This window comes from Hyperolius riggenbachi, chromosome 1 (assembly GCF_040937935.1).
Source record: "Hyperolius riggenbachi isolate aHypRig1 chromosome 1, aHypRig1.pri, whole genome shotgun sequence".
In the NCBI taxonomy this organism is placed as follows: domain Eukaryota; kingdom Metazoa; phylum Chordata; class Amphibia; order Anura; family Hyperoliidae; genus Hyperolius; species Hyperolius riggenbachi.
The window spans coordinates 331288967-331314150 of NC_090646.1; the positions used below are offsets into that span (position 1 = coordinate 331288967).

The 25184-nt window shown below is 43.3% G+C and overlaps 1 protein-coding gene across 1 annotated transcript in view; it reads left to right on the forward strand.

Moving 5' to 3' along the window:
- The window catches only part of SSBP4 (single stranded DNA binding protein 4), a 707712-nt gene that overhangs the window by 115920 nt on the left and 566608 nt on the right, over nt 1-25184 (forward strand). The window contains exon 2 of the mRNA XM_068233899.1: nt 22209-22281. Coding sequence (XP_068090000.1) covers nt 22209-22281 — 73 coding nt within the window. The remainder of the gene's footprint in view (nt 1-22208; nt 22282-25184) is intronic.

Consider the following 25184-nt stretch of genomic DNA (forward strand, 5'->3'; position numbering starts at 1 on the left):
TTTCAACCAAAAAGATGGCTGCCGCCATGACAAAGATGGCAGCCCCCATGAATCACAAACATTTGCCTGTTCTTTTAAAACAGGGTGGGTAAAAGATTATATTACCTATCTATTCTAATTAACATAACTAATGTAACTTGATGACAGTATGTTTGTTTAGGCTGAAGTTCCCCTTTAAGATAACGGCTACCACATTTTTCTATAAGATAAGGTTTAGAGGACAAAACCCAGGAAAAAAATATACTAAACCATGGACGTTTCCCCCACAATTATTATATCCTCCTTGTGCCTTCTGTGTCCCCCTAGTGTGCCTATGTGTCCCCTTGTACCTTTCAGTGTCCCTTTGCATCCTCTTCTGTACCCCTGACTCCCTGTGTCCTTCTCTAACCCTGTGTCCCCTTCTGTCTTCTAGCCTTTGAAGTGTATGACCCCTAGTGACCCCCTCTGTCCTCTTGTGCCCTGCCAATTGGACCAGTGTATAACCATAAGTACGGTACATACTGTACATAATCGGCCCTCCTGTGTCTCCCTATTTCAATGGCGTGGCAATCCTTCTCTGTCCGACACGTGACCGTACTATGTCCTGGCATTTGTCTCCTCTTATTCCCTTGGACTTGTTCTGCACCATGTCCCGCAGCCACAACGGCCATATGCTGGAAAGTTGCAGGGGAGTTCCACAGAACAGAGCATTTGATTCTTGTGGGTCACAGATTTCACAGCATGTCTGCCATGTTCCACCGCCATGTCCGCCATGCCCTGCTGCCATGTCCTGTCACTTCAGCGTGATGTGGGTAACCATAATAACATTAGTTACTGTGCTCTTACTGGAGCCAATGGTCCCGGGGGCCGTGGGAGCAGCGGGACATGGTGCAGAATAAGCCCTGGGGATAAGAAGTGGACAAAATGCTAGGACATAGTACAGTCACATGGCTGCCGGACAGAGGAGGATTTGACGTGCTGTGGAAAGAGAGGGACAAAGGAGGACCGCTTATGAACAGTATGTACTGTACTTGTGGCTATGAGTTAATCCGTATTGTTGTATTTGGACCATAAAACTCTGATGTTTTCCCCTCTAATTTTGGAGTAGAAAAAGTGCGTTTTATGGTCCAAAAAATACAGTATATATGGCACACTTTTTAACAGCCGCTATTTTTATATGTAGATGCCAAAGTAATTTCCTTTTAAATTATACGAATTGTCTTGCTGTCCTGCTGATCCTCTGTCACTATTACTTTAATTCTTGCGGCAGTGGAAAAATGGCAGCTGAGAACAGCTGACTGTAGGCAAAGGGGAATCGCTTGTGCTGTGCTCTAAAAAGCAACAGTGTTGGCTTTATTTCCCTGCTACGTAAAATGCTCCCAGCGCACTGCGATTGTGCATTGGGAAGCATTATGTCCGTTTTATTTTTGGCAAGTGTAACCCTAGACTCAGCCATAAACCCTGAATAAGCATGTAGATCACGTGTTTCTCATTGAAGTCTGACTGAATTAGCCACATGCTTACTTCAGGCGTGTTATTTAGATACCCGTGTTTCCCCGAAAATAAGACACTGTCTTATATTAATTTTTCCCTATAAAGATGTGCTAGGGCTTATTTTCAGGGAGGTCTTATGTTTTGTGTGGCGGCCGGTCCTACCTGCGTTTCCATGGAAATGGCTGCTCGTTGGAGCGGGGCTCCGTGAACAGCCTGCGAGCCTCCGATCGCGGCTTGCAGGCTAAATGTAAACACCCGGGGACGTAATCCTCTGATTTGCCGGGGATCGCCGCCATCTGATAGGCTGAAGCCTATCTGAGGTGGTACAGGACGGATCGCTGTACTGTACCGCCTATATTGAAAAGGGGAGGTAGGGAAGGAGAGGGAGGGGGGAATATCGCTGTGGAGGGGGGCTTTGAGGCGCCCCCCGCTAGGCACAACTAGGCGGTGGCGATCAGATCACCCAACAGGACATCCACCTTGTGGGAAAAAAGGGGTAAAGTCTGATCGCCCTGCCTGCCACCTTATCTGTGCTGGGGGCTGAAGAGCCCACCCAGCACAGATCATACAAAACAGGGCTGGTCGTTAAGTGGTTAAGGAAGAGGCCAGGAGCAGGCGGCTGCACGTCTAATGCCAGGGCTTATTTTAGGGGAGGTCTTATATTTCGAGCATACTCGAAATATAAGCTAGGGATTATTTTCAGGGGAGGTCTTAAATTCAGGGAAACACAGTACTTCTGCAGCTAAAGGTATCAGCAGGACAGCCAGGCAACTGGTATTGTTTAAAAGGAAATAAATATGGCAGCCCACCTCACTCTTAATTCAGGTGTGCTTTAAAGTGGATCCGAGATGAACTTTTACTCATTGCATAATTGTGTTCCTTTCCGATTGTTTATAGGGCATTCCTCAAGCCAAATACTTTTTTGTTTTTGTTTTAATACTCTAATTCCCTATAAACTAAACAAGCCTCGCCCACAGCCTTTTAGAGAGCCTTGGCATTTTCAGACAGTAGCAAGGGCTCATGGGAGCTCAGTCTGGGCAGGAGGATGGGGTAGGTATTACTAGCCAGAGATGGCAAAAGGGAGGAGGGAGGAGGAGGGGGGATTCGTTTTTTTCACAGACCGAGTCCTGAAGATGCAGATAAGCTTGCCTGTGTGTAATGTTTACAAACAACATGGCTGTTGTCATTGTATCACAGGAAGAAATAATCATATTCTATTGAAGCTGTTTGCAGCTAGATTTGCTGTGTAAACTATCTAAACTTTAGATAAGATATAGACAAGTTACTTGTTATAGTTCGTTTTTCATCTCAGATCCGCTTTAAGGTCAGAACGTTAGGTGGCTTATATTGCTAGAGTTCAATACTTCTACATTTTCTCTAGAGGCTACTATAGTAACCTATAGTGACTATAGTCTTCATATTAATATATTTCATTACTCATCAAACATATGCTCCTTTTGGATGATTACAGATAAAGCTAGAACTTATGAAGTGCACAAGATACTTGTATAATGCAAAGAAATCATACATGGCCATACAAAAAGAAATGCCCATTTGTCATTTTCTCTGAGGCCAGAAACCCAAATGTGATACATTTATACCACCTTAGTAATGCTTACTGCATGAGCAACACAATTTTTGTATTTCCAGGTGTTGCAGAACTATGGGTATGGAGCAAAAACAAAGAGCAGTAATCATGTTCTTGACTGAAAAAGTATCTATTGCTGCCAACATTCACAAAAGGCCCAGACACTTGTATGATGAAGCAGCACTTAAACTATTGTGCAAAGTTGCCTGAACATTTTTACAGAAGACAAATTCAGTGTTGAACACAAGAGGAGTAGTAGGAGAGTAGTAAATGGTCATCAACAGCAGTTAGCAAGTGTATGTGTGTAAAAACAGGAATACAACGGAGGGGAAAGTTGCATCGCATGTTATGTGTGCATTTCATCTTGTATCCTGAAGTACATAGTCAATAAAACGTACGGTATACTGCACTTCCACTGTTAATGTGTGTGTTATACTGTAACACAGTGCATTCTCCACAATGGGATACTGGAGTCCATTGGATCGCATTGCATTGGATGAACTCTGCAGGTCGCATAACCTTAAGCCTGGTACACATTTTCAATTATGATTGGCCAATCACTGACCAAGTTTACCACCTCCATGTTGTATAAGGGTCAGCAGATATTAAATACTAAGAGCAGATTGTGTAGGTAAACCCTCATACTACATGGAGGTGGTAAAATTGGTCAAAGATTGACCAATCATAATGAAAGCTGCAATGTGATACATTGCATTACATTGCAGCTGTCTCCACTGTCTACTTACTGTATATTTCCTTTAAAAGCAATGTCAAAAGTGCAGTATATTTTCCTTATAGTTCAGAAATAAAATGCAGTTATAATTTAAAACAGATTGTAAACTTGTTTTTGAAGAAGCCCCGTGTTAAATAATGCACAATGTTTTTCAAAGCTCGCCTTGTTTTTATTTTTTTACTGCAGCAAAAAGTTGCACAATTTGCACTACAAAAGTTAATTAGTGAGCTTCCCTCACATTTCATTAACCTCTGTTTAATGCTGAAGTTGGAGTTAATTGTTCAGGTGTCAAAAACCTGTGCAATGTCTTAAGGTGGGTACACACGTCAAGATAAAAGTCTTTGGAAAATGAAAGATCACAGATCAATTTTACCCCCTTTCATGTAGTATGAGAGCCATACTCTACACAGTCTATTCCATGGAGCTGCACTCCCCATCAGATAAAATCTTTGCAAGATGCTGCACACAAAGATGCCCGTACACACGCAACAGATCAGTATCTGCAAAAGATCAATCCCTGCAAAAGATCCATTCCTGCAAAATGCCTTCATAGTCTATGATATCTGCAGATCCTCATACACACCTTGTTTAATGGACATTCATTTGCAGATCAGACAATTATCTGCAGATCTGAAAATCCATCCTGGTGGATCTGATCTACAGATAATTGTCCGTTAAACAAGGTGTGTATGAGGATCTGCAGATATCATAGACTATAAATGTAATTTGCAGAAACGGATCTTTTGCAGGAACAGATCTTTTGCAGATACTGATCTGTTGCGTGTGTACAGCATCTTTGTGTGCAGCATCTTTGTGTGCAGCATCCTGCAAAGATTTTTATCTGATGGGGAGTTCAGCCCCATAGAATAGACTGTGTAGGTATGGCTCTCCTACTACATGGAAGGGGGTAAAATTGGTCTGTGATCTTTCATTCTCCAAAGACTTTTATCTGACGTGTGCACCCACCTTTAAAAGATAAGTGACTTCCTGCTGTGATGTAGCTCTGAGTAGTGCCTTTCTATGTCTAGCGCTGTATTTCCTTACAATTTCTTCTCCTGCTCACCTAGCAATATTTACGCTAGAAAATACTGCATCAATGGGTGAAAAGGCTTATACTTAGTTCTTCCTATGTACAAAACAGTTCTTTCCATTCAAATTTCTTTCCCTGTAAGAAATAAGCATAATGCGGGAAATGGTATTGAAGGAGAATATTTATGATTTATTTATTGTTTAGCACGAAGGTAGATGTTTTTGTTTTATGTTGTACAGGTGAATATGATACATTAAATATGAATATTTAATATGTGTTACTTGCAGCTAGCAGGTTGGTTCCCCCCCAAAAAAGACAAGGTGCAAACACACATCCAATTTTTTATTGGCCAATCACTGATCGTGACTGTGAATTTTACCACTTCCATGTAGTATGTGGACAGACTTTGAATACTATGAACAGATTATGTAGGTAAGCTCTCATACAATATGGAAGTGGTAAAATTGGCCAGTCAAAATTAGATGTGTGTGCCAGGCTTTATAAAAGAGGACCCCGTGATCAGATTTATCAAAATTCTGAGGGACTCTCACAGTATGTACCCTCCTTCCACTCTTAGCTAAGTAAATTAAGTGCCATTGTTTTCTACTATAAGTAGTATTATGGACACTCTCTCCATATTGCAAGCTAGTGCTGTGCTCTAGTGTTAGAAAATCGGTTCGCTTTGCTAAGGCATAATCATGGTTGTTCACTAGATTTTTTTTTTCAAACATAAAGATGTAATTTAAAGTGTACCTGAAATGGGACCACCGCAATTAAATATACATACCTGGGGCTTCCTCCAGCCCTCTCCAGCCTGATCGATCCCACGGTGTCCTCATCTCCCTCTCCATTCGCCTGCAATTGGCCCCGAAAAGTCCTCTGGTCCAGGGCCAAATGCACATGCGTGGCCCTGCCGCACACGCACTCTTGCCACATTCATGTCGCCTGGAGCGTTCTGTGCTTGTGCAGAATGCTCCCAGCAACGGGAGCGAGACAGGGAAGTGCGCCTGGCCGGGACTGCACATGCACCGACTGGCCCCCGACTGGCGGATTTTCTGGGGCCAGTTGTGGGTGAATGGAGAGGGAAAAGAGGACGCCGTGGGAGCGATCAGGAGGGGGCTGGAGGAAGCCCCAGGTATGTATATTTTATTGCAGGAGCCCATTTCAGATACACTTAAGAAAATATATTGGCCAAGAACAGCTGCAAATTTATATATATATATATATTTCATGTTCACACAATTTAAAGTCCCGTTCCAGAAGAAATATTTTAGTTTGGATAGTGTGGTAAGGGGATACCATTTATCACTGCTCCATATCCCCATATGTGAGAATTTCCATGACACACTGTTCAAACAGGAGGAGAGAACCTCTCGCCAAGCATGGCAATAAAATTTAGCTTGTACAGATTCTGATGACTGAGTGATCCCTGCTGTAGATGATCTGGGAGGAGAGAAAGTGGGTGAGGCGGTTCAAGCTTTAGAGACCAGAGTAGGTGAAACCATGGCCAGCAATGCCAGAAGCTGTGCATGCTGGATCTTTAAATGACACTGTAATGAATAGCGGAGATGCCTCCGCGCGGTCTGGCGGCGCGGCGGCTGTCTCCGCGTTCAGACCAGCGGTTTCCGCACAGCAACATGTGTCTGGTTTGCCAGGGCCTTCTGGTGCAAACAGATGGAGAGCTACGCGCGCACGCCAGAAGACAGGATCTTTATGCCAGCAGGAGAGGTATCAGCTGATCTGCTGTTTGCAATCTACATGTTGCCACTCGGTACACTTATCCAACGACATGGCCTGACGTACCACTGCTACGCCGATGACACACAGCTATACCTGTCCTTCAAACCTGGTGGAACAGACCCTACCCCAAAAATAAACTCTTGCTTAGCTGAGCTTCAGGCATGGATGAATGATAACTGGTTGAAACTGAATGCTGACAAAACTGAGGTCCTGTTTGTCCAAAGCCAGTGCTCGCCATCAAAACAGCTCTATCCTAAAGCAACACCAATCAGGATTGGGAATTCAGACATAAACAGCTCCAACCTTGTGCGCAGCCTTGGCGTACTAATCGATGGGGAATTGAGTTTCAGAAACCAAATTTCATCTGTAGTTAAATCTTCCTTCTTTCATCTGAAGAACATTGCAAAGATTAAACATCTGATTCCCCCAGAGGATCTTCCAACCCTAGTTCACGCCTTCATCACATCACGGCTGGACTACTGCAATGCCCTTTATGTTGGTCTCCCCAAAAAGGACCTGCGTCGCCTGCAATTAGTGCAGAATGCTGCTGCCAGATTGCTAACAAACCAGCCTCGCCACTGTCACATTACACCGATCCTTCACTCACTGCACTGGCTACCAGTAGAATGGAGAATACTCTTCAAGATTGGACTGCTGACATTCAAATCCCTGCACAATCTGGGCCCTGGATACATGAAGGACTTGCTGAAGCTGCACCACACCTCTCACAACCTCAGATCAGCAAGTTCTATAAACTTGGTCACTCCCAGAGGGCACCTCAAAAAATCTGGAGACAGAGCCTTCTGTCATGCTGCCCCTACTCTTTGGAACTCCCTACCACACCCAGTAAAGACAGCACCATCCCTGGAGCTATTCAAATCCAGACTGAAAAGCCACCTGTTTAGCCTGGCATTTCCAGATTTATAAAATTCTTCCCCTGTACCACGATGGTCGGAGCCATGCTTATGCGCTTTGAGTCCCACGGGAGAAAAGCGCTTTACAAATGTTATTTGTTGTTGTTGTTGTTGATCAGGACGATCAGCTGATCCCAGCGGAACTCCTGATTGGCTGAGTGGTTGGGGACGACGCTGCGGAGCACTGTAGTATATATAGATCTTGCTTGTCAGTTGCTGGTTGTCTGCCATTGCGAATACTTACGTGTGAGCACTCAGACCTCAGTCAGATCCCACAGTGTGTTAGAACCAGTTGGAACTGGGAATTCACACTTAGCCATATTCCGCTCTTGATGTTTACTTTGTCATCAGTGTGTTATACTTTAGATCAGTTCCAGGGTGTTGAGACCAAGGACCTCACACCCAAGCATAGGAGACTGTGTTATTCTTTAGACTAGTTCCCGGGTGTCGAGACCAAGGACCTCACACCTCAGACTATTATTGTGCTTGATATCTGTTATGACCTCTGGCTCTGTTGACCTCTCTTTTGCTTTCTGATTCGGTACCTCTGCCTATCTGTCTACCAGTTGCCAACCTTGCCTGTACCCGGTTACCGAATCAGCACTGCACCTTATCTGCTCATGTGTTGCCGACCTGGCCTGTCTGACCCTTCTGACTGTCACTCATCCCTCGAGTGATCAGTCTGTCTGTATTACCCGTGACACTAATCCACCAGGTGTCAGTTAGCTGTGAGGACCTCCTGCTCCTCAGAGAGTCCTTCCTGCAGTCCAGCCAGTGGCCTCTACCCCATAGGAGTCCACTGGCTGCAGTACAGTCTGATTCCCAATCCATCAGGGAATCACTGGCTGCAGGATTATCTCTATCTCCTCCGCTTAAAGAGATAGTCACTGCACAGTCAGGGGCCACCTGCCCCTCAGGTGGTCATTGGCTGCAGTAGTATCTGTGTCTCTCGCTCCACGGGAGATAGCCTTACAGTTGCACCAAGCACTTACACTCTTTAGGTGTCCAGAGGTTAGTCATACTTGTATTATTGGTGATTCTGCAGATCACCCATAATCAGGTATACATCTGTATTGTTGGTGATTCTGCAGATCATCAATAATCAGATACTCTCTGTGTGCTGACACCAATTGTTGCAGACACCAACCCCAAAGCCTATTTTCCCTTCTTTAATCGGAAGTTTCTCAACTCGATCCCACGTCATCATGCCTCATCCCCCCTGCATAGCAACATGATATTTCAGAACTTCTGTATAGCGCTTGTTTCTCAAAGTGCTGACAGCAGGGGTAAGGTATATCTAGACCAGCAGCGCTAATGGTATGCAAGGAATTTACCTTTACAGAGAGGTCCATAATTATGTTTACCAAGCATTCATCCTTGGGTATGACCATAAACTCAAGTAATTCTGAAAGGAATTAACACCAGTGTCACTGAGTTAAGGTACTTGTTAAATCTATTGACCCATTTTTTTAATGAGCCACAGAAACATTGGGGATATATACCACATGCATTAAAGAGAATCTGTATTGTTAAAATCACACAAAAGTAAACATACCAGTGCGTTAGGGGACATCTCCTATTACCCTCTGACACAATTTCGCCGCTCCCCGCCGCATTAAAAGTGGTTAAAAACAGTTTTAAAAAGTTTGTTTATAAACAAACAAAATGGCCACCAAAACAGGAAGTAGGTTGATGTACAGTATGTCCACACATAGAAAATACATCCATACACAAGCAGGCTGTATACAGCCTTCCTTTTGAATCTCAAGAGATCATTTGTGTGTTTCTTTCCCCCTGCATCTCTCATGCACTGAAGTTTCAGGCTGCTCTTTTCTTCCTGCAAACAGCTTTGCCCTTGTCTGTAATTCCTCACTATGTGAAAGCCCAGCCAGCTCGAAGGACAATTTATCCAGCTTGTAAAAGATAAGAGAGAAGAGAGAAGCTGCTCTAATCTAAATAACACACAGGCAGTGTGCATAGAGGGGCCTGGAAGGGGGAGTTCATAGCAGAACCACAACACTGAAGAACTTGGCAGCCTTCCAGACACAGGCTGACAAGTCTGACAAGAGAGAGATAAGTTGATTTATTACAGAGACTGTGATAGTACAAAGTGCTGCAGTAAGCCAGAACACATTAGAATAGCTTTTGGAACTTGTAGGATGATAAAAAACAGGATGCAATTTTTGTTACGGAGTCTCTTTAAAGAGTACCTGAGATGACAGAAAAAAATATGCCTACCTGCGGCTTCCTCCATCCCCCTTCAGGCTGACAGTCCCTCGTCGTCATCCCAGGCCACCTGGATCCTCCACTAGGTGGCACGGTAATCCCATCAGACGACACCAGCCAGCACAGGCGCAATCAGACCTTGCATATTCGCCTGTCACGCTCCCGCAGCCAGGAGCGGTCTGCGCCTGCAGAGAGGGAGCGCCCATGAATCGACTAGCAGACTTAAATTGTGATAAGCATTGTGCAATTATAGTGCATCTGTAAAGTATTCACAGCACCTCACTTTTTCCACATTTTGTTAAGGTACAGCCTTAATTCAAAATGGCTTAAATTCATTTTTTTCCTTGGAATTCTACACACAACATCCCAAATTGACAACATGAAAAAAGTTTACTTGAGGTTTTGGCAAATTTACTTGCCAGATCGATTATTTCCAACATGTCCGATCTGAATTTCGATCGATCTTTTGATTTTATAAATCGTTTTTTAAAATGTTTTTTTTTAATATGTTTTTTATTGATTTTAATTGAACTGAACATAAATTGATCAAAAAAGATTTAAAAAAAAATGATTTAAGAACGATTGAAAAATCTTTGAAATTCAGATCGAACATGTTGGAAATAATCAACCTGGCAGGTAAATCTGCCAGAAAATTGTATAGTGTGTACCTAGCATGAGACAGGATTGTCTGGAGGCACAATTCTGGGAAAGGTTACAGAACAATTTCTGCTACTTTGAAGGTCCCAATGAGCACAGGGGCCTCCATCATCTGTTAAGTGGAAGAAGTTCAAAACTACCAAGAACGACTAAACTGAATGATTAGGGGAGAGGGGTTTTAGGGAAGTAATAAAGAACCAGATGGTCATTCTGTCAGAGCTCCAGGGGTCCACTATGGAGAAAGGAGAACCTTCCTGAAGGACCACCATCTCTGCAGCAATCCACCAATCAGGCATGTATGGTAGAGTGATAGAGTGGGCAGATGAAAGCCACTCCTTGCTAAAAGGCACTTAGCAGCCCGCCTGGAGTCTGCCAAAAGGCACATGAAGACCATGAGAAACAAAATTTTCTGGTTTGATGCACCAAAGATTGATTGATCTCTTTGGTGGGAATGCCAGTCGTCACGTTTGGAGGAAAACCAGGCACCACTCATGACCAGGTCATTACCATTCCTACAGTGAAGCATGGTAATGGCAGCATCATACTGGGTGGATGTTTTTCAGTGGCAGGAACTGGAAGACTAGTCAGGATAAAGGGAAAGATGACTGCAGCAATGTAGAGACACATCCTGGATGAAAACCTGATCCAGAGCACTCTTGAACTCAGACTGGTAAGATGGTTCATATTTCAGCAGGACAGCGACCCGAAGAACAGAGCCAAGATATCAAAGGAGTAGCTTCAGGACAACTCTGTGAATGTCTTTGAGTGGCCCAGTCAGAGCCCAAACTTGAATTTGATTAAACATCCCTGGAGAGTTCTTAAAATGACTGTGCACCGGGCGCTTCCCATCCAACTTGTTGGAGCTTGAAGGGTGCTGCAAAGAGGAATGGGCGAAACTGCCCAAAGATAGGTGTGCCAAGCTAATGGTATCATATTCAAAAAGACTTGGGGCTGTATTGACCAAAGGCTGTAAATACGTATGTACATGTTATTTCTCCGTTTTTATTTTTAATAAATTTGCCAAAACCTCAAGTAAACTTTTTTTCATGTTGTCATTATGGGGTGTTGTGTGTAGAGTTCTGAGGGGAAAATGAATTTAATCCATTTTGGAATAAGGCTGTAGCATAACAAAATGTGGAAAAAGTGATGCGCTATATAGAGACCTAAACACCCAAATTGCTGAACCATGAATTCTTGCCTAAAATAAGTTTGCATAAATATCTTTCACATTTTAATAAGGATTTGTACAGGACAGGAGTTATGATGATCATTGTACAAATATATTCTCATGTATAGTATTTTTTTCCTTTCCTTCATGCGTATTAATCTATATATTTCTGTATTCTTTTATACACCTGTACTCTATATACGTCTTAATCAGTCACATCTGAGCACTGCTGTAGCTGCACTCAGACACAACATAAAGCGGTTTCTTGCTGTGTGACAAAGGCTGACACACGTGGAGTTACAAATGCAGTCATTTGACTGCATTAAATTGCACCTGGAAGATGCTCAGTAGCCAATAGACGAGAGACTGAATTGCCTGAGAAATGCATAGTTCAGCCTCCCATGTGAAAGTGTCCTTATGTTGTTTACCACCTCTGCATGTGTTTATTTCTATGTACAGCACCACCAGAGATGATAGCACTATACAAATAAATGAAATATGTGTACATGACAGAGAGAAAATTACCACAGCTGGCGCTGGTCAGTAATCAACAAAAAGTGGGAAACGGGCAGCAATTACAGATGGCCTGAACGGTTCGCCGGCGAACTTCCGGGGGTTCGCGATCACGGAGAACCGCAAACTTTTGCGGAGGTTCGGTTCGCCCCCATAATGCACCATTAGGGTGAACTTTGACCCCCTACATCACAGTCAGCAGGTACATTGTAGCCAATCGGGCTGCACTCCCTCCTGGAGCCACTCCCCCCCAATAAAAGGCAGGCATCGCCGGCCATTTTACTCACTCGTGTGCCTGCAGTAAATAGAGAAGGGACAGCTGCTGCTGCTGAAGACTCTCATAGGGAAAGATTGGTTAGGCTTTTGTAGGCTTGTTAGCTTGCTCCTTGCTGATTCTTATTGCTAAAATAGCACCCCACAACAGCTCTTTTTAGAACTAATCTTGTTCTTGTGATCTATTTTTTTTTCTGTGTGTCCCACTGACACTTGTGTTGCATAGACAGCCTTGATAATTCATACTGTGTGTGCCACTGCCAGGCCCAGCACATTCAGTGACTACCTGTGTGTTTGACAGGTGCACATTGTAATACCCATCACTGCATATACCTACCTACCTGTTGTTCACAGTGCACCCACCTACCTACGTGAGTTGAGCGCACGCAGTGTCACTGTGCCTGCCCGCTACCTGTCTGTGTGTGACAGGTGCACATTGTAATACCCATTACTGCATATACCTACCTACCTGTTGTTCACAGTGCACCCACCTACCTACGTGAGTTGAGCGCATGCAGTGTCACTGTGCCTGTCCGCTACCTGTCTGTGTGTGACAGGTGCACATTGTAATACCCATTACTGCATATACCTACCTACCTGTTGTTCAGTGCACCCACCTACTTACGTGAGTTGAGCGCACGCAGTGTCACTGTGCCTGTCCGCTACCTGTCTGTGTGTGACAGGTGCACATTGTAATACCCATTACTGCATATACCTACCTGTTGTGTTCAGTGCACCCACCTACCTACGTAAGTGCACGCAGCGTGATATACCACTCCGTGCATACCTGTTAACTGCACATGTGTGACTGCACATTGTATTAGTCAAATCAGTGCATACCTTTCACTTCATCCCCCCCGACATGGACACAACAGACAAAACAGGCAGAGGTAGAGGCAGACCCAGAGGAAGGCCACCTGGCAGGTCTGTGCGATGCCGTGTTGATGTGATTTTGTGCGGCCCTGCCCAAAGTACAGTGCTCAGAAGAAGGCACGTCCCATCAACTCCCAAGATTGTCAGGACGTGGTTGACTATTTAACACAGAACACCTCATCTTCCGCAGCCACCAGCGCTACTACAAGCACCACATCCGTTGCATTTGACACTTCGCAGGAGTTAATTGGTGGGGAATTAACTGATTCACATTATTGTTACAACCAGACTCAGACACCACCTCATATGTCTGAGTTAGACGGCGACACTATGGACATAATGTGTGAGGAGGAGGATGATGAAGTATCTGCTGTTGGTGCAGTTTTGGAGGTGTCTGAGGCAAGCAAAGCTGGGCAGGATGATTCTCATGATACGGATCCCACATGGGTTCCTAATAGACAAGATGACCAAGGGGACAGTTCAGAGCGGGAGTCAGAGAGGAGTAGGAGGACACGAGTTCCTGAAAGAAGCAGGGGGAGCTCGTCATCAGAAACAGCTGGTGGCAGTGTCCGGCGCCATGTATCGCCACCTATGTACAGCCAGCCATCATGCCCTTCAACGTCAGCTGCTGATGCCACCATAGTGCCATCACCCTAGGGGGGCTCAGCAGTTTGGAAATTTTTTAATGTGTCTGCCTCAGATTGGAGCAATGCCATCTGTTGTCTCTGCCTCCAAAAATTGAGCCGTGGAAAGGCCAACACTCGCGTAGGGACAAGTGCCTTACGAAGGCACAAGGAGAAATGGCACAAACTGCAATGGGAAGAGCACCTGAGCAAAAGCAGCACACAAAAGAAAAGCCACCCTCCTTCTCCTCTTCCTCCTTCAGGTGCAGCATCTTCAGCTGCTCTCTCCCTTGCACCTTCACAGCCACCCTCCTCCACTTCCGCCTCTGCCCTTGAGCGTTTCCTGCTCCTCTGCCCACAGCAGCCAGGTGTCCATGAAGGAAATCTTTGAGCGTAAGAAGCCAATTTCTGCCAGTCACCCCCTTGCCCGGCGTCTGACAGCTGGCGTGGTGGAACTGTTAGCTCGCTAGCTGTTACCATACAAGCTGGTGGACTCTGAGGCCTTACGTAAATTTGTGGCCATTGGAACACCGCAGTGGAAGATACCAGGCCGCAATTATTTTTCTAAAAAGGCGATGCCCAAACTGTACCGTGAAGTTGAGAGGCAAGTGGTGTCATCTCTGGCACACAGCGTTGGGTCAATGGTCCACCTGACCACGGATGCCTGGTCTGCCAAGCATGGTCAGGGCAGGTACATAACTTACACATAGCAAGGAAATGAGCAGCGCTACTTAAAAACAGACTAGTGCCTACCTGCAAAAGAGTGCAAGCCCCACTTGTGGGGTCGAATATACACCGAGCATACACATGACCTGTCTACCACTGGAGGATGTTGGTTTCCTGTAACAGCTTGCATGCAACCTATTAAGTACTCGTCCCTCCCACTGCGAAGAAGTCAATCCTCCATGGGAGGGGCCTAACACTAACTAAATCCTAACCTATGTATATGCATAGCCTGGGTGCGCTACCAAGTAAAATTGAAAAATCGAAAATTGCGCAAAAGGTGGATCAGCGCAACACCAGGCCGCCTCCAAATGGCCTCCAATCAGAGATGCGCTGAGCCCCCCCAGGAACTACAAACGCACCTTGAACCCAAACAGAAGCTCTGCATATACACCAAAAGCATGGCTGTTAAGTGGGAGCAGCTGACCAAAAACAAATGAAATTAGTACATAGCAAGGAAATAAGCAGCGCTACTTAAAAACAGACTAGTGCCTACCTGCAAAAGAGTGCAAGCCCCACTTGTGGGGTCGAATACACACCGAGCATACACATGACCTGTCTACCACTGGAGGATGTTGGTTTCCTGTAACAGCTTGCATGCAACCTATTAAGTACTCGTCCCTCCCACTGCGAAGAAGTCAATCCTCCATGGGAGAGGCCTAACACTAACTAAATCCTAACCTATGTATATGCATAGCCTGGGTGCGCTACCAAGTAAATTTGAAAAATCGAAAATTGCGCAAAAGGTGGATCAGCACAACACCAGGCCGCCTCCGAATGGCCTCCAATCAGAGATGCGCTGAGCCCCCCCAGGAACTACAAATGCACCTTGAACCCAAACAGAAGCTCTGCATATACACCAAAAGCATGGCTGTTAAGTGGGAGCAGCTGACAAAAAACGAATGAAATTAGTACATAGCCAGGAAATGAGCAGCGCTACTTAAAAACAGACTAGTGCCTACCTGCAAAAGAGTGCAAGCCCCACTTGTTCAGTCGAATACACACCGAGCATACACATGACCGGTCTACCACTAGAGGATGTTGGTTTCCTGTAACAGCTTGCATGCAACCTATTAAGTACTCGTCCCTCCCACTGCGAAGAAGTCAATCCTCCATGGGAGGGGCCTAACACTAACTAAATCCTAACCTGTGTATATGCATAGCCTGGGTGCGCTACCAAGTAAAATTGAAAAATCGCAAATTGCGCAAAAGGTGGATCAGCGCAACACCAGGCCGCCTCCGAATGGCCTCCAATCAGAGATGCGCTGAGCCCCCCCAGGAACTACAAACACACCTTGAACCCAAACAGAAGCTTTGCATGTACACCATAAGCATGGCTGTTAAGTAGGAGCAGCTGACCAAAAACGAATTAAATTAGTACATAGCAAGTAAATGAGCAGCGCTACTTAAAAACAGACTAGTGCCTACCTGCAAAAGAGTGCAAGCCCCACTTGTGGGGTCGAATACACACCGAGCATACACATGACCTGTCTACCACTGGAGGATGTTGGTTTCCTGTAACAGCTTGCATGCAACCTATTAAGTACTCGTCCCTCCCACTGCGAAGAAGTCAATCCTCCATTGGGTCAACCTGGTAACCGATGGCAAGCAGGGAGTACGTGGCTGTGCAGCAGACCAACTTGTGACACCTCTACGGCTTGCAGGCTGGCCTGGTGCCACCTCCTCTCCTCCTGCTACATCCTCTTTGCTGTCGTCCTCCGCCTCCTCCTTGGCTGAGTGGCACTTCAACTCTACTGGTGCTGCAATCTCCTCTCCAGCTACACAGCCCCATCTCCCATGGTGCGCACCAGTCCAGCACGGCCGTCACTACGCAAACAGCTGTTTGCGGTGCGTTACACAGTGAGTTTGGTGTGTCAGTGTGAAGCAGTACTCTAATTACACTCCCTGATTGATGTATACACATGCAAGATGTTTTAAAGCACTTTAGGCCTGCAATTTAGCATTCAATGTGATTTCTGCCCTTAAAACGCTGCTTTGCGTCCAATCCGGATTTTTCCCGGGGACTTTTGATAAGTATCCCACTCCGCCATGCCCCCCTCCAGGTGTTAGACCCCTTGAAACATCTTTTCCATCACTTTTGTGGCCAGCATAAATGTTTCTAGTTTTCAAAGTTCGCCTCCCCATTGAAGTCTATTGCGGTTCGCGAAAGTTCGCATGAACCGAACTATCGCGGGAGGTTCGCGAACCGAAAATCGGAGGTTCGGGCCATCTGTAGCAGCAATCTGACTGTGACTGAGTTTGGGCTCACAGCTGTTGAATTTGTTTAGTGGTGTTTCTTGCATTCTTGTAAAGCTGGGCGCCCTCATAGCAGCAATGCGTAAGAGTAATGGATCCGGCGATTGCCAGCTCAGCACCGAGCACCAAAGCTGGACGCCCTCATAGCAGCAATGCTCTGATGCATGGGGCGCATAAAAGTAATTTGGGGATGACATATCCCTCCAAGTTGCTATAACTCAGAGGGGGAAATAGTATTTAATGCTGCCAGAGAGCTTAGCGGCAGCAGGGAGAGCTGTCTCTCCCTGCACTCAACTCAGTAGCATAGTAATACGTGCGCTGGAGGGGAGCAATATGCAGTCACTGTTTACTTAGCTTTATAAGGCAATCATCTACTTTCTGAACTAAATAAAATTTTGCAAGACAGCAAAACTATCAATATTCCCCTACCAACTTTTGATCAGAGAAATATTGATTGTCCTCTTGAAAGCTTTAGAGAGTCTTACCACTAAAATCTCACTTCCTTTAGATCAGAAGGGCACATGTGAATATTACCAAACTACAGCTTGTCAGCTTCCAATTACAACTAAACACTATGGGGTCAGTTCATAAAAGGCTGTGCGAAAAAAACAGCTGGTCGGGAAAATACCGCATTCAGTATTTTTGTGTGCTAATTCATAAACATGTTCACAGGTGCTGTAGAAGTGCAGTAAATTACTGAAGCCCATTGACAAAAACAGCAGAAGAGAGTGGAGTGTCTCTGTGTTGTTACAAGCTGTTCCATGCAGTGAGGGCAGTAAGAGGCATCCCGACATGACTTTAGATGTACATGTTTTGTTATACTGCCTCTGCTGGCTCTGAATATGCTCTGAATCTGTCTATTAGTCTTTCTTAACATTGTGTTTAATTGCCACAGCTTAGATTAACTTCCAAAAAACTTTACACATGCCGTGCTTACGTTATTTTCTGTTCTAGCTCCTACATATCTTTAAACAGGTGCCCAAAAGGTTAAACAGACACAGCCTAAGGTATTCAGAGGATGCCTCTTTTGTTCCGGTCTCACTCTGCTGCTGCCTGGGGGGTTTTAAAGCTTGTTCTGCCGGGGAAGGTTGCAGGTCCTATCAGATTCAATCATTCAGACTTGCGGAAGACAGGGGCTGTTTCTATTGGCTCCCTGCTCCTGTCAGTCAGCACAGTCTCCTCGCACAGATACTGCATTCTTTTTACCACTTCAAAGCAGACGGTATTGTTTTGTGGCTTTACCGCTTGTTGTAGGCTTTATGAATTGACATTTACTGACGTGTTGAGGTATTTACCGCACAAGTCGGTAATTTACCTCACTGCTCGGTCATTTCAGCTTTTCATGCGGTAACAACCTTTATGAATTGACATTTTCCTAAGTTCTCTGTAAAGTCAGCAGTTTTCTGCATTACCGAATGCGGAAATGCTTTATGAATCGACCCCAATGGCCCTTATTCAGTTATATTTTCTCAAATGTTTTCTCCAAGAGCTAATTTTTCATCCTACTTACAAAATAACTTTCTAGTACTGAATGGTCAAATGCCTTTACAGGTTCAGGTGACTACTTAAAAGTAGCTATGAATAAATAAAATTTACCCATATTGTTTTAAATTCAAAATTATTTTATCACCATTTTTGCAAAGGTACTTTGCAGTTTTGCCATGTGGTGTGCTGTCATGAAATTATACACTGTGCAAAACAATAAATAAAAAAGCCTCCCTGTTTATTGAATCCATCTGAACATTCCCAGATCACTTTGCAAGTCATGTGACCACCCAAAGCCAGCCACAGTCAACTGTCAGACAGTAGAAAGACTTCACAAAGGATAGTGTTAAAGTGAACTTCCAGACTAAAAATCTACTCAGCAGAACTGAAAAGACTTGGTGTTTCTTTAACAGTTTCACAGCATCAGAACTTTGTTTTTCGTACCAAAGCATCATTTTTAGCTGCATTTTTAGCTAAGCTCTGCCCTATTAAAGAAAACTGCCCGGGCATTTTTCCCCTGATGCTGTGCAAAGCATGATGGGATTTCTGATGTTCTTGTTCTCGTTGCCTAGCAACTGGGAGGGGTGATCAGGACACAGGACAGTTGGAACTGTGTCTCATGCTCCCTGTCACCTCCTTTGAACCAAAAAGATGGCTGCCCTCATGAAATCGCAAACAATTGCCTGTTCTTTTAAAACAGGGTGGGTAAGAGATTATATTACCTATCTATTTTAATTAACATAACTAATGTAACTTAATGACAGTATGTTTGTTTAGGCTGAAGTTCCTCTTTAAGTCATTACTAATACAATATGATGGATCACTAACAACCTTGTCTATACCAGCAGAGAACACCTGTACTTACACTAAATTTTCCCCCAAGACTATTGTGATGATTTAGCGACTAACTTTCAATCCCACATATAGTAAGGTCAGTGCGTTATAGCATAAAATGGAAAGCATGTTTTTATTTAAAGCCAGTACCTCTATTCTGGTTCTGCATGGTCCTGCAGTTATAAATATATGAGAATTTTAATGTAAACGTTATGGCTTGTGTAATAAGGCAGAGCAAAGAGCAATAATGAAGTGCAAATTATAATCACTCATTACTTCCAATCCTGTTTCAGTTTACTGTAATCAGAGTACTTTGGAGTTTTACCCTGGTGACATCTATGGGTTGCAGCACGTTGCATATTGTGCTTGCCATATTAAATCAGCTCACATATACCTCTGTTTTAGTTATGATATGAAATTGGATTTAATACATAGTTACATAGTTATTTTGGTTGAAAAAAGACATACGTCCATCGAGTTCAACCAGTATAAAGTACAACACCAGCCTGCTTCCTCACATATCCCTGTTGATCCAGAGGAAGGCGAAAAAACCCTTACAAGGCATGGTCCAATTAGCCCCTAAAGGGAAAAATTCCTTCCCAACTCCAGATGGCAATCAGATAAAATCCCTGGAAAGTGAGGAGTAACAGAGGCGCCAAATTAGAGTAAAATAATTTAAAAACCACTTAAAAGGAGGGGGGTTGGTGGTTACCGCCCTCAGGTATATAGTGACCAGCCAATGAGTCGTATATAAATAGACAATATAATTTATTTAAAATCTCCAGATTTTAAATAAATAAATAAATTATATTGTCTATTTTAAATTAAATTATATTGTCTACTGGTTTTTAAATTATTTTACTCTAATTTGGTGCCTCTGTTACTCCTCACTTTCCGTTGATCTAGTCCACCCTTGGTGGAGGGGTGTATCCCTGTTTTTTTCCTGTCTACAGAGAGCGACTTCTTAAACCTGAGTGGGGTCAGGTTATAATTCTCCCCACCCGCATCTTCAGTGGTTGCCTTAGTGGTAACCCAAACTTGTGAGTATATTACTTGTTGTTGTTTTGTCTTGTTCCATTTACCAAGACATACTGCACTATATTGGGCTCTCAGTTTCCATTCTTTGCATTTCTTCAAGATAAAATCCCTGGATCAACATCATTAGGCATTACCTAGTAATTGTAGCCATCGATGTCTTTCAATGTAAGGAAAGCATCTAAACCCCCTTTAAATGCAGGTATAGAGTTTGCCATAACGACTTCCTGTGGCAATGCATTCCACATCTTAATCACAATTACTGTAAAGAACCCTTTCCTAAATAAATGGCTAAAACGTTTTTCCTCCATGTGCAGATCATGTCCTCTAGTCCTTTGAGAAGGCCTAGGGACAAAAAGCTCATCCGCCAAGCTATTATATTGCCCTCTGATGTATTTATACATGTTAATTAGATCCCCTCTAAGGCGTCTTTTCTCTAGACTAAATAAACCCAGTTTATCTAACCTTTCTTTATAAGTGAGACCTTCCATCCCACGTATCAATTTTGTTGCTCGCCTCTGCACCTGCTCTAAAACTGCAATATCTTTTTTGTAATGTGGTGTCCAGAACTGAATTCCATATTCCAGATGTGGCCTTACTAGAGACTTAAACAGGGACAATATTATGCTAGCATCTCAAGTTTTTATTTCCCTTTTAATGCATCCCAAAATTTTGTTAGCTTTAGCTGCAGCTGCTTGGCATTGAGTATGATTATTTAACTTGTTGTCGATGAGTACTCCTAAGTCCTTCTCCAAGTTTGATGTATCCCATTTATTTTGTATGGTGCTAGACCATTAGTACGTCCAAAATGCATGACTTTACATTTGTCAACATTGAATTTCATCTGCCATTTATGTGCCCATATAGCCATCCTATCCAGATCCTGTTGCAATATGACACTATCTTCCTGAGAGTTGATGATTCTGCACAATTTTGTATCATCTGCAAAAATAGCAACATTGCTCACTACTGCATCTACTAGGTCATTAATAAATAAATTGAAGAGCACTGGACCCAGAACAGACCCCTGTGGGACCCCACTGCTAACAGTCTCCCATTTTGAGTACGATCCATTGACCACAACTCTTTGTTTTCTGTCCATTAGCCAGTTCCCTATCCATGCACACAGACTCTTCCCCAGTCCTTGCATCCTCAACTTTTGCACCAGACTTTTGTGGGGAACAGTGTCGAAGGCCTTTGCAAAGTCCAAGTATATCACATCTACAGCATTCCCAATATCCATATTAGCATTCACTACCTCATAAAAGCCGAGCATGTTAGTCAAACAGGACCTGTCTTTAGTAAACCCATGTTGATGCTGAGAAATAAGACTATTTTCTACTATGAAGTCATGTATAGTATCTCTTAGTAACTCCTCAAACAGTTTGCATACAACTGATGTTAAGCTTACAGGTCTATAATTTCCTGGATCTGATTTTTTGCCCTTCTTAAATAATGGGAAAACGTGGGCTGTACGCCAATCCACTGGGACTCTGCCAGTTGCAAGAGAGTGACAAAAGATAAGATAAAGGGGTCTATCTATAACTGAACTTAATTCCCTTAGGACCCGAGAAAGCATGCCATCCGGGCCAGGTGCCTTGTCTATTTTTAATTTATTTAGTCTTGCCTTCACTTCTTCCTGCGTTAAGCATTTAATATTACAGTTAGAAGATTGAGACTCTTCCGCCTCTGTAATTTTCAACAGTGCTGTTTCTTTTGTGAAGACAGAAGCAAAGAAAGCATTTAATAACTCTGCCTTACCTTGGTCGTCCACCATTGAGTTCCCACCCTCATCCTTTAGGAGTCCTATACAGTCAACCTTTCTTTTTTTTAGAGTTAATGTACTTGTAAAACTTTTTTGGGTTACATTTGATGTCCCTAGCGATTTGTTTTTCAGCTTCAATCTTTGCCTGCCTAATTTCTTTTTTACAATTTTTATTGCACTTCTTATAATTGCTTAGTGCAGCCTCGGTCCCCTCCTGTTTTAATCACACTTTTTACTGTTTGAATGTATTTAGTTTTATGTTGGTAAACATACTGAACCAGTTTTTTCTTCTTTTTCAGACTAGCTTTATATGTGTATGAGTATTTACTGCATGTAGGAGCTCAGAAATCTGCACAGACTTTCCTATCAGAGGTAAGAAACATTTTGTATTACTTTGAATTACTTACATTTCTACTTACTTGAAGGGATGTATATGAACCCCATTTACCGTACTTTTATGGAAATATCCATTTTGTTGTCACAATTACTGACAGTGCTCTGCCCTATCAGTATGACAATAACCTTATACAAGGTGGATATAAAGAAAAGGCAACTTGCTTATATTATGTGTAAGTTATGTACAAAAGTATGTAGTGAATCTTAGCATGGTCAAATTGTCATGGGAAATATAGACTATATCTGACCTATTAGAAGTGAGCATATTGGAAATGCTAAAAAGATCGTTAGAAAGGCCACAAATAGTTGAAATAGTTTCAGATTGAAATGGAAAATATATTAGTGTTGATTTTTCTCTAACCTGTAACTGACATGGCACAGAAATTCTCAAATCTTTTAAATAGCCAACTGTACCTTCTCCTGTGAGACTGCATAAATGTAGTCAATGCTATCTTGTGCACTGCAGTAATAACCAAAGTCCAGGGATATTTCTCAAACCCCACCAGTGATTACAGTCTCTCTCACTTCTACTGCTTGCATTAATCTCCATGTGATAAACAGTATTCTTGCTATAGAGACTGCAGTTGTTCCCCATAGTGCTCTGAAAACAAATACAGCCAGTCCCTGGGTCACAAACAACATAGGGACTGTTGGCATGTTCTTGAAGAGGATCCGGGATGAAAAACTAACTATAACAAGGAACTTGTTTATATATCTCATCTAAAGTTTAGATAGTTTACACAGCAAATCTAGCTGCCAATAGCTTCAATAAAATATGATTATATATTCCTGTGATACAATGACAGCAGCCATGTTGTTTGTAAACATTACACACAGGCACGCTTATCTGCATCTTCAGCACTCAGCCTGTAAAAAAAACCTAATCCCCCCTCCTCCTCCCTCCTCCCCTCTGCCTCTGAAATCTCTGGCTAGTAATACCTACCCCTCCTCCAGCCCAGACTGAGCTCCCATAAGCCCTTGCTACCGTCTGAAAATGCCAAGGCTCTCTGAAAAGCTGTGGGCGAGGCTTGCTTAGTTTATAGGGAATTAGAGTATTAAAACAAAAACAAAAAATTATTTGGCTTGAGGAATGCCCTATAAACAATAGGAAAGGAACACAATTATGCAATGAGTAAAAGTTCATCTCGGATCCACTTTAAGTTGAATGTTTTTAAAGGACTCCCGAGGTGAAAAAAACAGATGAGATATCTATTCTCCTTCTCCTAGAAATTACTTTTTTAGACATCCCACAGTTTTATTTTATATGTAAATGTACTTTTTAAGTTTTTTATAGTTTCATTGTTTCTGCTCAAAGACACATTAATTGAAATATCCCAGAGCTAAATTCTATGAACTATTGGCTCTATTTTTTATCTCTTTCCTGCTTTCAGAAGCCATTTTCTACCAGGAAAATGTTTTATGGTTGTAATTCCTAATCAGTGAGGGTTACACTGTAGTCTGACCCAGTCCTGAATCTGACAGAAACTGTCATTTACATAACTGATGTTTAACCCTTTCAGGCAGAGGAAGAAAAAAAGCAACACAGCATCGATATTAGTGTGCTAGGCACTGTACATACACATGTCTATCTTATCATGTCACATGTCACCTCAGGTATCCTTTAAGTTGGAACATGTGCATTTGCCTGTTTTTGTACCCACTTTTGTGCCTTATCTGTGCCCCTTTTTGTGGCTCCTCTGTGTTTCCTGTAGTGATGGGCTCACGAGTAGTCATGAGTCCCTAAGGACTCAAATTCATTATTTAAATGAGGCTTAATTGCCTCAGCTGTGTGGCTGGGTGACAAGGGGTTAGTTACCCATAAGTCCGTCGTCCTCCCTGCGCTCCAAACAGCTTGCACACGTCCTATTGGACGTGTTGCAAGCCTTACTACACCCACTTTTTCCTTCAAGCCGGAAGGAGGAAGTGCGCAGTGGTGAGGCTTGCAACGCGTCCAATAGGACATATGCAAGCTGTTTGTAGCGCAGGGAGGACGACGGACTTATGGTTAACTAATCCCCTGTCATCCAGCTGCTTAGCTGAGGCAATTAAGCCTCATTTAAATCATGAATTCGAGTCCTTAGGGACTCGTGACTACTCGTGAGCCCATCACTACCTTCCTGTGTTCAGTTTTTTGCCTTCTGTGCACCCTTTTGTCCTCCTCTGAGTCTCCTGTGCACCCTTTTGTGCCTCCATTAAGTTTGTAAGTATGAGTTGTCTGTAACTTGGACATTTTGTAACTCTGTGACTTGGAACTTGATTATCAGCAAGCCTCGTTTTTCATGTGCAGTCATTCATGATAGTATGGACTGCCCAGTATCATGACAATTCCTGCATGGCGAATTAGCTGTAAATTGAGGAAAGCACTGCAGCTCTTTCTAAAGTAATAGTTTAATCCGCAAATTCAGACACATCCATGTGGTTAGGAATCCTGTAGGATGGTTGTATTTGTCTCTGAATATAAATTCAAGGCTTGATAATTATGAGAAATCGGTTCCCCCTTCACCACTGATATAAAATGTGTGACATAGGGATTAAAGTGAATCCGAGATAAACTTTTACTCATTGCATAATTGTGTTCCTTTCATAGAGTTTATAGGGCATTCCTCAAGCCAAATACTTTTTTAGTTTCGTTTTAATACTCTAACTCCCTATAAACTAAACAAGCCTCATCCACAGCTCCTTTTGTGCCTTGGCACTGTAGCAAGGGCTTATGGGAGCTCAGTCTGGGCAGGAGGAGGAGGAGGTTACTAGCCATTGATTTTAGAAGCAGAGGGGAGGAGGGAGGAGGAGATGGGACTGAATTTACACACAGGCAAGCTGATAGCATCTCAAGCCCTCAGCCTGTGACAAAGTGACAAACAGAACATGGCTGCCCTCAT